This window comes from Pipistrellus hanaki (assembly GCF_964339955.1).
Source record: "Pipistrellus hanaki genome assembly, chromosome: 9".
Taxonomy (NCBI): domain Eukaryota; kingdom Metazoa; phylum Chordata; class Mammalia; order Chiroptera; family Vespertilionidae; genus Pipistrellus; species Pipistrellus hanaki.
Window position 1 is genome coordinate 59,385,152 of NC_140511.1, and position 12,176 is coordinate 59,397,327.

At 42.2% G+C, this 12,176-nt stretch overlaps 1 protein-coding gene and 1 long non-coding RNA gene across 2 annotated transcripts in view; one reads left to right on the top strand and one right to left on the bottom strand.

The window, feature by feature from the left end:
* The window catches only part of LOC311627276, a 570,423-nt gene that overhangs the window by 523,426 nt on the left and 34,821 nt on the right, over positions 1 to 12,176 (bottom strand). The gene's annotated exons all lie outside the window — the stretch shown is intronic.
* FIBIN (fin bud initiation factor homolog) lies at positions 7,914 to 9,975 on the top strand. Its single transcript, XM_084893808.1, has one exon. The coding sequence runs from the start codon at positions 8,379 to 8,381 to the stop codon at positions 9,012 to 9,014; it is 636 nt and encodes a 211-aa protein (XP_084749934.1). The 5' UTR covers positions 7,914 to 8,378; the 3' UTR covers positions 9,015 to 9,975.

The following is a 12,176-nucleotide window of genomic DNA, read 5'->3' on the forward strand; positions in this document are numbered from 1 at the left end:
TGGCTAAGGGTTGCACTGCCAGCAGTGGCAGCAGCAGAGGTGTGATGGTGTGATGGGGCATTGCCTTCCCCTGATCACCAGGTCACCTCCCACCCCTGAGGGCTCCCGGACTATGACAGGAGCAGGCTGGGTTGAGGGACCCTCTTCAATACATGAATTTTCATGCACCAGGTCTCTAGTTGGTTAATAAAATTATATAGGATTCCAGTGTACAATTCTATAATATATCATCCATATATGGCATTGTGTGCTTACTGAACCAAGTCAAGTCTCATTCCATCATCACTTATCCCCTCTGAACCCTCTTCTACCTCCCCATGGCCCTCTTTCCCTCTGGTAATTATCCTACTGTTATCTGTATCTATGAGTTATATTTTGCTTAGTCCCTTCACCTTTTCACCCAGCCCTGAAACTTCCCTCCCCTCTGACAGTTGTCAGTCTGTTCTCTATGAGTCTGATTCTATTTTGTTAGTTTCCTTTGTTCATTTGAATCCACATACGAGTGAAATTACATGTATTTGTCTTTCACTGTCTGGCTCATTTCACTTAGCATAAGTCTATTCAGGTCTATCCATGCTGTCTCAAAGGGTAAGATTTCCTTCCTTTTTACAGTCATGTAGTATTCCATTGTGTAAATGCGCCACCCCTTCTTATTTCTCTCATCTTCTGATGGACACTTGGGCAATATCTAAAAAGCATATTTAAGTGAAATGCTCTATGGCAAACATCTAGATAAGCTTGTCCTTCTACCTCCACCTGTTTGACATTTAGTTTCAACAGGATCACCAGCAAAAAAAGGCCAAATGAGGAGTAGGTAGAGGAAGTAAGAAGTAAAGTGTGGGTGCTCAGTAGGTGGCATTAACAAAGCTGCAAAATAAAAAGTGGGAACAATTGGATCCACCCTGGAACTTGGATCTGGAAACAAGTTTTCTGACATGAATTCAGACTTACCCCAAAGGCAATAATGGCAAACCCATTTTGACTCATCTTCAAAATAGCCCCTATTTTCCTCTTCCAACTGCATTTCTTTAGAATTAAAAGTTGGGTTTGAATTTGGATTCTAAACACAATCAAGGACTTGTTCACTGCAGGACAATTTTTAAATCTCCAAGATCTTGAAAGAAAAAAAATGCAGCCAAAAACTAAGAAACACAAGCATGGAAGATGTTCCTGTTTTCTGACAACAAAAAAAAGAAGAAAAAAAAAGAAATGCTGTTATTATCCCACCACATCTCTCCACTCCCTACCCCAACTGATGTCTGAGGGGCATCTGCTTGGCCATCTGTGAACTCCTTTATAAGTTTTATTAAGACCAGAAACACCAGAGTGCCTTAATAAAGGAAAGACTCAAACTCATGGTTTCTCAGTAACCTTAGTCAGTGGCTCTTGATCTAAACTTTCCATGACACTTGTTTCTGTTTCCATTTAGATTTGATCTTCCTTCCCTCAGATCGTCATAGGTTTTATAGGTCCCTCTCCTCTGACCCCCACTATATATTTCCATTTGCAGACCATTTGTACCCTATGGCCCCCACAACCTCAACAGATAGTAGAGCTGCTGCTATGATTTGTTTTCCCATGTGGTTGCTGAACAAAGTGCTTGCAGAATTGAAGTGTGACTGTTCTGTTCTCTCACATTCTGCTTCTCTGCCTTTTCTCAGCTCTTTCAATTCTATTAGACCTGATCATTAAAATAATGAGAAAGAATAGAAGATGACTCAAAGGGGGGAAGAAATAAGGTCTGATTTTTCTCCAAGCCAGCTAGATCATAAACCAGGGTGGGCAGCTGAAACTGGTTTGGCTCAGTGGATAGAGTGTCAGCCTGCAGGCTCAAGGGTCCCGGGTTTGATTCTGCTCAAGGGCATGTGCCAAGGCAGTTGGTAGATGTTCCTCTCTCATTGATGTTTCTAACTTTCTAACCCTCTCCCTTCCTCTCTGTAAAAAAAAAAATCAATAAAATATATTTTTTTAAAACAGGGTGGGCACTTCCAATAGCAGAGAAGTAAAAGTTGTTACCAGGCAAACAGCAAATTGCCCTGCAGGGTGGTCTGATGCTTCTGCAGTTCACAGCCCAGAACATCCTAGGACAGTCTGTACAGTCTGCTGCACAGTTTACTTAGGATAGGTCAGAAGTCAGCCTTTGAGAGATACTCCCTTCTGGATGTTCTGAATCATGGAATTCACAGGGCTCTGTCCCTTCTATTCTGCCAGGATTATCCAGATTAAGTGTGAGATATCACTGGCTGATTTGGCCAGACGAAACATGTACTCAGATTCTCTGGCCATCACTAAAGAGTAGAATTCCTTAAATTATATATTTTGGATATCACAACAACTAACAAATATTTGGCTATCTGCTTGGCTCTGTGCTAATCACAAAGGATATAAAGGTAACTAAAACACATCCCTACACTTGAACTCACAGTCAAGTGGGGGAGGGGGAAGGGAATATACCAGGTTAATAGATAACCCCATAAAATGCAATACATATTATTTAAAAAATTAAGAAAAGGTACCACTAATTACAAAAATAGGGTGTCAAAACACTAAATAGGAAGTTACCAACTTAAGTCAGAGTGCTGACATATATTCATTAAGTACACCACTTTGATCCAGGCAGTGGGGAGATAGAAGTGAACACAGCTTCTATCTCTAAGCAATGTGAGTCAAGCTATAGAGACACACCTAGAACAAATAAATACCTAAAGTTCAATTATAAATAGTGGAAAGTACCATGAGGAAAAGAACAAGGTGGTACAAAAAGGAGAACTAATAGGTAGAATGATAGGGAGGACTAATTAAAATCCAGAAATCAAGGAGGGGTTCTTAGGAGAAATGACATTAAAGTTAAGAAATGACAGGAAATGACATTACAATTAAGGCATAGAGGAGAGTTACTGAATCACCTTGGCTTGCATGAGACTTGAATTTGGTATTAGCATTTTAATGGTGTTTGTTATCGTGGTGTATCATAGCTTATTCTGACAAATAGAGAAAGATTGGGAGAACTGACTAGATACTTCCCACATTATACTTATTTCCTTGTAAGCATTCTGATTATGTTTTCATGGGTGTGTTTTATTGTCTATATATAATGGAGATTTTCTTTAATTGCTCTTGTTAATTAATTCTCCTCTGCCCCTAACCAATATTCTTATAGCAAATAATAATAACCACTTCACTGGGTTAATGTAACAAATAAATAGCAGACTAGATATGATATCACTAATATGTGGAATCTAATAAAATAAACTGACAAAATAGAACCAGAGTCATGGGTACTAATGTCAGAGGGAAGGGGATGGGGGCTACTAGACAAAAGAAGGTGAAGAACATATATGCATAGCCCATGGATAGACAACAATGTGGTGAAGGCCAGGGGAGGGGGAAGCAGGGGCTGGGTGGAAGTGGGCAAAGGCTGGTAAATGGGGGATATCTGTAATATTGTCAATAATAAGCAACAATAAATGAATAAATAACAGACTAGATAATCAAAACTTATTCCACTCTCTCCATTCTTTATCTTCTTTTCTTCTTTGCCTGCTTGCTACCTTCCTTCCTTCCTTCCCTACTTCTCTCTTTCCTTTCTTTCTCATCCATATCTCTTCCTCTCTTCTTCCCACCCTCTTTAAACAATGGCTGCTCAATAACTACTAATTATTTGTTTGTTTGATTAAAATACCCCCCAAAGTGCTAAATACTGTCCTTCTCATCTTCCCCCTTCTCTTCTTTTCCTTGCTTCTCCTGCCCTGATCTCTAATCAAGTCCAGGCTAATCCCCTTTGTTCTTTTTTCCTCTTTGATGTGGCCCAGGGATTCAGTCTGACTGTTTTATTGGGTATAGGGCTTCCACTTCCCTGAGGCCCCTTTTGGCTTCTAGACTGTATAGCGGGACCCTATTTCTCCAACCCTCCTTATACCTAGTGATTGCAAGCCCCATTTCTAGAAAACTTCTATTATTACCATAATCAGAAACAGCCAGGGAATCACAAAAACCTTTGTCAAGAGAAAAATCACAAAAATCTTACAGGTCTTTAGGCTCATAGTGCTTAAATTCCTGCTTCCCTCTCTGAAGTGGTAATTGGACCAAAGAATCTTGATTTTAAAGAGCACTGAAAAGGATAAAAGATAAGCAAGTCTTGAGCTAGCCAACCTTACTAACATTGCATGGCAAGGACAGCATATGAGCAGCTGTACTGGGTGAAGGAGCTCCCCTACTTATTTACACAACTCTGGCCATGGCTCCTGAAGTCCTCCTTTATCCTGAAATTTGCCCAGTGCCAACCCTTTGACTCTGTCTCTGGTTTTCAGCTCTAGACTCAACTGTGGTTTCTATCAGGTGCTTCCTCTACTTATTCTTCAAAGTCCTCTGACATCTGTTCTTGGACATTTCCTCCGGCTCCATTTATTTTAAGCTGATCCTCGGAGACCCACCTTAACTCTGACTCTAGTAGACCAGCCCAAGGAGAAAGTGGGCACATATGAATAACCTACAAATAAATAACTTTTAAAAATGAACAAGTTGTGGTATGCTGTTGCCTACTAGCACCTGCTCATGAGAGCCAATGAAGTTTTCAGGAATTTTGCAAGCCAGTTGTTCAACATAGCCATTATTAAAAATTAAATTACTTAGCCTTTGTTGGGTGGTTCAGTTGGTTGGACTGTCACCCCATACACCAAATGGTTGTGAGTTTGATTCCCAGAAAGGGAATATATCTAGATTGTGGATTAATGATTGAAATCAGGCTATAACCATCAATGTGGATTTGGAGGAGCTGCATTTGAGCTATCAAGGATCTAATCTGTCATTCCTGGTAGACATGAATAAGGATGTTTGTAGTCCTGAGAACTAATAGCCATGTCAGAAACACAAATGAAAGAGATGCCCAAGAATGAACATAAGCTGAGGAAGTAGAACCAAAAATGGTGATACTTAACAGAAGGTTCATATTGTTACATGAGAAAACTGCAGGAAAAGTAAATACTCTCTTATCCTGATCATGTGTGTGCATATACATATATCCAACCAAAGAGCAAGCTCTCTATGGACTTAAATTTTTGTTGCACCTTTTTGTATCTGTGCCTAACTTAGCACTGCACCCTGTAGGTAGTGGAGGACAAGCAGTAGTAAGTGCTTAATAGATATGTGCTTAGAAGAATTGGTTAGTAATTCTGGAGCAGATTGTGTAGGAAGTGGAGTGAATCAGAGTCAAGCCCTCTTCCCTTCTTTGCCAAAAGCCAGTTTTAATCCATCTGTCATCATCTGTGAATGCCCCAGGGCAAAGGAATGAAGCCATGTGGTTCTTGAGTCCAAAAATTCAGTTTCTAAACCAGAGGAGTTTGTATTTTTCTGCTGGACTATAGGTATGCCCTGCTTTTCCAAAGGTCACCTTGCACCACTTCACTTTTATGAAAGACCTACATTGGTACTTATTTTTACTAACAACAATAAAAATTAAAAAATCCGAAGAATATTTCTGCTTTTTAAAAAAAAAGATAAAATAGTATTCAGTTTTGTTTTTTGTTTTTAATGTTGTTTTTTTTTTGCAGCAAACTGGTTAGAGAGGCAGTGCTCACTTGTAACTATACCATACATGCATTATTTCTAGTGTATATAGGCTGTATAGTATATCATTCCTGCTTGTACTCCATGTCGGTGTTATTTTAAGCATTATCTGTTATTTGGTATGATTGGTTTGATTATTATTTGGGTGTGGGAATGCTCCCTAGTTTTTCCTGTATAAATTAATGGTAATTGCTTTATGCCATTAAAGACGGTTTCATAGAAACACTGTATTTTCAGATAGTGGGGAAAACCTGCACAGTGAAAATAAGCCATAGCCTTTTAGTGAGCATCAGCATAAAGAAGACTCCTTTGGTCTATGTTTTTTTATGATGCCAAATATGCAGATAAGAATGGAAGTGTGCAGTCAAGTGTTCACTTTGGCAGCACATATAATAAAATTGGAACAATATGGAGAAGATTAGTTAGTCCCCTTTGCAAATTCATGAAAGGTTTTATATTTTTTAATATGCTGTTTAGAGTCAAATTACCTGGGTCTGAAACTAGCTACTTAACCTGTTTATCTGTAAAATGGGGATAATATATGTAAAATACATATAAAATATATTTAAAACATATTGTAGTTTGTTAGGAAATAAATTGGTTAATATTGAAAAAATATGCAGTTAACATGTCTCAAAAATCTATGCATGTGACACCACATTAACAAAATATCCAATTACTTAAGCAGACTTCTCATGTCTATCCAGGAGTCTGGCCCCATGTCAGTGAAAGTGATGGCAATAAATGTGACAGTCCCAAAGTTGTACGGACTGTGGCTCTGAACGATACCAGCCACCTATGACTTGGAGAGGGAGATAAGTATAAACACAGGCAAATCGTGTGAGTGTTTGTTATATTTTAAGTTGAAAGAGGACATAACCATGTTAGGAATGCTGCCTCCTGCTTTCCCCATCCCTTCCCTGTCTTTCCTCTGCAACCCCATTGCTACCCACCATACAAAATGTCTTATCAGTATTAATCTAATCCCCTCTCCATTTCCCAGAACATAAGCTCCAGGAGGGCAAGAATTTGTCTCTACTTCTGTTCATTGCTCTATTCTATATACTACTACTTAATAGACTGTAGTATATAGTAAACCAGAGGCCCGATGCACAATCGTACATTCGAGGGGTTTCCTCAGCCTGGCCTATGACCTCTCACAGTCTGGGAGCCCTCAGGGGGTGTCTGACTGATGGATATGGATGTTTGGGAGCCATCAGTCAGACATTCTTAGCACTGCCACAGAGGCAGGAGAGGCTCCCACCACAGCCACTGCAGGCGCCAGCTGTGAGCCCGGCTTCTGGTTGATCTGTGCTCTCCTGTGGGAGTATACTGACCGCCAGCTGGAGCTTCTGCATTGAGCATCTGCCCCCTGGTGGACAGTGCACATCATAGCAACCGGTTGTTCCACCGTTCGGTCAATTTACATATTAGTCTTTTATTATATAGGATGACCAGTAAACATTGGTTGAACAAATGAGATGTCCTGAAGGATGGTTATTTGCTAATCAATTAATAAATCAGAAACTATAATGGCTGGGTTAAAAAAATACCTTTTCCCCCCTGAATTAAGTTAAAAGATTCTGTGACTTAATAAGTGCTGTCTCAACAACAATCTTAACTACAATATAGCTTTATGACTATAATCAATTTGCTTAACATAATTCCCCTTTGTTTCTCCATCTGGAAAATGGGGAAACAGTGCCAGCCCTTTATTCTTCGAAAACTTTTAAGTATCCTCAATAATAGCTGTAAAGGGTCAGGTTAAAGATACAATGCAGGAGCTTAGCACGGATGGTTTTTCATAAAATTAAAGTTATCTCAGTTGCCCATTTACTTACTAAACCAGTAAAATTCCATTTCAGCTTTTATTATTATGTATACTAATAAACATGAATTCACCAGTTTTCTATTTCCTATTTCATCCAAAGTATTGTTATTATAAATTTTAACTAACCATTTTCAAATCAAACTGCCACTTTCTAATACTTCACATCTGTCTCAAAGTCAGAAACTTTCTAATGAAAGACATACTCATCGAATTCACTCTAACTGATTCTTATGAAACATGTGAAATGTCTTTTCTCCAGAGTAATCATCCTTCATCCTCCCCCTGTATTAAAAGCAAACCAGTCTTTTTGCTGTGAGAATTCCAGCTGTCCTGTCCCCATGTTCTCCTTTAAGCCAAAGTCGGTGGGGGTTTTTTTAGGGTCTCCCTTCCAATCTTAAAAAAGAGACCCTGTACCTTTAATAACAGGGACCTGGTGAGAGGTTTCTTTCCAAACTTGTTCCCTGGCTTCCAAGTGACGAAACCAGCTGTAATTTGAGAGCAGAGAGATCCTCAGGATATCATTAGCCAAAGGAAAAGCTCCGCATTCCCACCCAGCCCAGGAGCTGCAATAGTACCAGAGGGCAAGAGCCAGCCTCTCTCTCTCTCCAGCTCCAGGCTCCAGCTTCCAGCAGCAGGAGAGCTGAGAGCCACAGAGCCAGTCCTGCCAAGCCTTGGGATCCCGCAGGGGAAAGAGCCTGCTGAGCTGCAGCCGCCCAGCAGCAGCAGCACGTACCTACTTAGAGCGGGAGGGAACACAGATCCCTGTGCATCCTGCGCTGCTGACCCTGCTACCCAGGCGCTGGGGCCGCAGCCCCATGAAGCCTGCTGGAGAGGGGGCACCAGGGAGCAGCAAGCCGGCGGGGCCTGAGGCTGACGCTGTCTCAGGGAGGCGGCCCTGACTCCAAAGGGGACCCCCTTCCTTCCTCGTGTCCCCGGGCCCCAAGTCTTCTCCAGGGGTCCCCTGTCCTCCTGAAGCCACGAGATGGCCTTCCTGCAGCTGCTCTGGATGGGTCTCTTCTGCCACCTGTGCCAGGGCTACTTCGACGGCCCCCTCTACCCGGAGATGTCCAACGGGACGCTGCACCACTACTTCGTGCCCGACGGGGACTACGAGGAGAACGACGACCCCGAGAAGTGCCAGCTGCTCTTCAGGGTGAGTGACCACCGGCGCTGCTCGCAGGGCGAGGGCGGCCCGGCCGGCCGGCTGCTGAGCCTCACGCTGCGGGAGCAGTTCACGGTGCTGGGCCGCCAGGTGGAGGACGCGGGGCGGGTCCTGGAGGGCATCAGCAAGAGCATCTCCTACGACCTGGACGGAGAGGAGAGCTACGGCAAGTACCTGCGCCGGGAGTCCCACCAGATCGGGGACGCCTACTCCAACTCGGACAAGTCCCTCACGGAGCTGGAGAGCAAGTTCAAGCAGGGCCAGGAGCAGGACAGCCGGCAGGAGAGCAGGCTCAACGAGGACTTCCTGGGGATGCTGGTGCACACCAAGTCCCTCCTGAAGGAGACGCTGGACATCTCCGCGGGCCTCCGGGACCGGTACGAGCTGCTGGCCCTCACCATCCGGAGCCACGGGACCCGGCTAGGCCGGCTGAAGAACGATTACCTTAAGGTGTAGGGGACCGGGGGGGCGTCCTGCCAGCAGAGGGGACCGTGTCTGCCCTGCCGTGGAGGGAGGGGGACAGAAGGCAGGGCTGACATTCCCCCACGAAGATAATCTTTATATTCAGATTTGCACTTGGAGAATGATCTGAAGTCATCTTGGGAAAGGAACGAAGTGGGTTTGGTTTCTGTACATTATTTATGAGACGGGTCTGCCATGGATTTGCCACCTGCCAACAACCGTGGTAAGCCAGGCCTCCCACCTTTTCCTCCGAGGCTTGGTAGCTGCAGAGACACCTGTTTCAGCCACCCCCAAAGGACACCCAGGACACAGTGTTGAGCTTTCCCCACCCCCTCCTCGTAGAGATTTGCTGCAAATACACAGACAGCAGCCAGCGTGCATAGCTTCTCCCCCCTCGCAGCCTTCTCCCCTGGGCGCTGGAAGCTGGCAGAGCTGCCTATGTTTCCGAGGAGGCCCAGCGCGGCTCTGCATGCTCCGGGCAGATGGAAGCTGCTGTCTCCTCTTCACTTTTTCTCTCTTATTTATTACCATTGTCTCTAAGGTTTTTTTGTTTTGTTTTGTGTTTTGGTAAGAGTATTGGCTAGAAACTACATGCAAATCATCCTTTGCAGGGAGATGTGCCAGTGCCTCTGTGTGTATAAATCCAAGCGGCTGGCCACCTTTAAGAAGTCTGAGGTTTGTGGTGGTTGGGCACTCACATCGATGTGTTGATTTGCGATGTCTCTCACTGTGTGTCTGTGTCATCCGTGCTCTGGTCCATTAAGAAGAAGTAGCTTGTTTGTTTGAACACACCCCCAAATGCCTTAGGAGTGAGGTTGTCAATATATTCTTTCTCATTTAGGGGGGGTCTCGCTTCTGTTTGCTTATTGGAGGCTTGTACTTCAGGTAAGGGGGGGATTCTAATAACTCCTTAGCCAAATTTTATTATTCAGACAATAAACATGTTCTTGTGTAATGCTCGCTTATTTTCTAATTTCTATCTGTGACTTTCACATTGCCAAGAGAGGCCAACATGAAAGGAAAGAGAAGGATGGGATGTAAGACAGTTTACTTAGAGTGTATATTAAAGATAGAGGGATAGCTACATCTCTGGTGCTCTTTCCTTCCCTGGCCACCCTTTCAATCCTCAAAAGAAAAAGAAAAAAATCTAGGCCGTTTTGATCTCTGTCTGCTTGCTGGTCTGCCTGAAAACTCTAGTGTTTCTCCAGTTTTCCCCATAGAATCAACTGGAAAACTTTATGCCAGTGCTCAGAATGCAGAGGGAGAGATCTATTCAAAGTTATAGGAACTATAATGGTGTTCAGTTATTCTGAAGCCACATCTATGCTATTTAATCCATGCTTTAAGAAGATGGAAATGCAGTTTATTTCATGTCTTTCTCTGGCCAGTTCTCATCGTCACTTAAATTTGCTTTCTTTTCACACATACACACAGAGGAAAATAAATGAGTGTTCATAACCTACTTTTCAACAGTGAGCCATCTTTTTTCACTTAATGCACAAATAATCCAGTTTTCTATTCCTATGAAATGTCAAATATTTTCCTGCTACAGTAGAGGAAACTGAGGCTCAGAGAATTATTGATCCTCAGCTAATTGTAACTGTTCTGGGTGTCTTACATTTGAGTATACGACTTTCCCATGGTGCTCTTTTCAAGGATGAGGAGAGATGAGAGATGAGGCTTTGAATAATTATTTTATTGTTTAAAATAAAAAACATACGGAATACTATTTCAACAAATCACTTGTAATTTCCTCATCCAGAAGCCTGCTTTTAGCTGCCTCTGGACTGGTGTGTGGTAAGAAGGTAAATGATCATTTAAAAGCATTTTTCCTTTATCCTATAAAAGATGAGGAAAATAACAGCATAGGCAAAGGAGTTGGTATTGTGACTATAAACTACAATAGTTTGTAGTCACAAGCTATTTCAAAGCTTTCATATCACTCACTCCACAGTGCTCAAGTCTAATCCATGGACGTATTAAATGTCATCACCTCGGTTTTCCCAACTATAATAGAAAGACATTAGAAAGGGACGTGGATGAGAAACCAGTTTCCTCACAAGTGCTAATTTGAATCCATTGGCAATGGTTTCGTACAGTACTGTGTTAAGAACAATTTAAAAGACACAGATGTAAAGAGTGCTGTCCCCATCAGCCATGTCCCCATCACCAGGGTGGGAAGGGGTGGCACATCTGCTACAAATTTGAAAACCCTGAAATAGATCAGAGATGGGGCTCTTTCCAGTACTAACAGTCTATGATTTCTACAAAACCAGAATAAAATGATCGGACATTGAATCATCCATTCAAGGCTAGAGGAACTTCCAGCAATCCCACAGTCTTATGTAAATGGCCCCAGCGGGCAAATGGGAATCTCCAGGTGGGGGGAGGGAGCTATCCTGGATGGCTAACCCAGAGGCTAGCATCACAAGGCTTTTCCAAATCCTCTGATGGCAGGGAAACAGCACCACAGATTTTTTTCCTCCCTGCTTCACAGTTATTTTTATTAGGACTTCATTACTCACATGCTGACAAATTCTTTGTTCAAAGTAGGGGTTCATTAGTTCTTAGACCATGAAATATTTTGAGAATCGGATGAAAACAAATACTGCTTTCTTTCCTGAGATACCTACTTACAACACATCCATACAATGTGGGATATGTGTTGCTTTTATAAATATATATCAGGCACTGAGTTAGGCTGTGGATAATTCTGGGATATGACAAAGCCTTGGGACTTCATCTAGCAAAAATACTTTTAAAGACTCTTAGAGTAATATTTGAAGAAAGATGCATGTACTGTTTTTTTAAATAACAATGAAATAGCTAACCTTTTGGAAACTCATAATTTTGATCAGACTCCTAAGAACTTTACCTGAGTTATTTCCCTCAGTCCTAATACAAACTGTGTGAAGGGAGCATTTTACAAAAGGAATTGGTACATGCCAAATGCTTAGAATAGTACCTGACAGACTGAATCCTCTATAATTGCTACTTGTTATTAATGACATTATCATTATCATTATTTTTATAACTTAGGCCCAGAAATCCTAGGTTATATTCCCCAGATTAAACTGTGTGTTGTCATACATACATTACTATGTCCTCACATTTTCAACAAATTATTATCTAGTGAGCTAGATCATCAAACAAAAT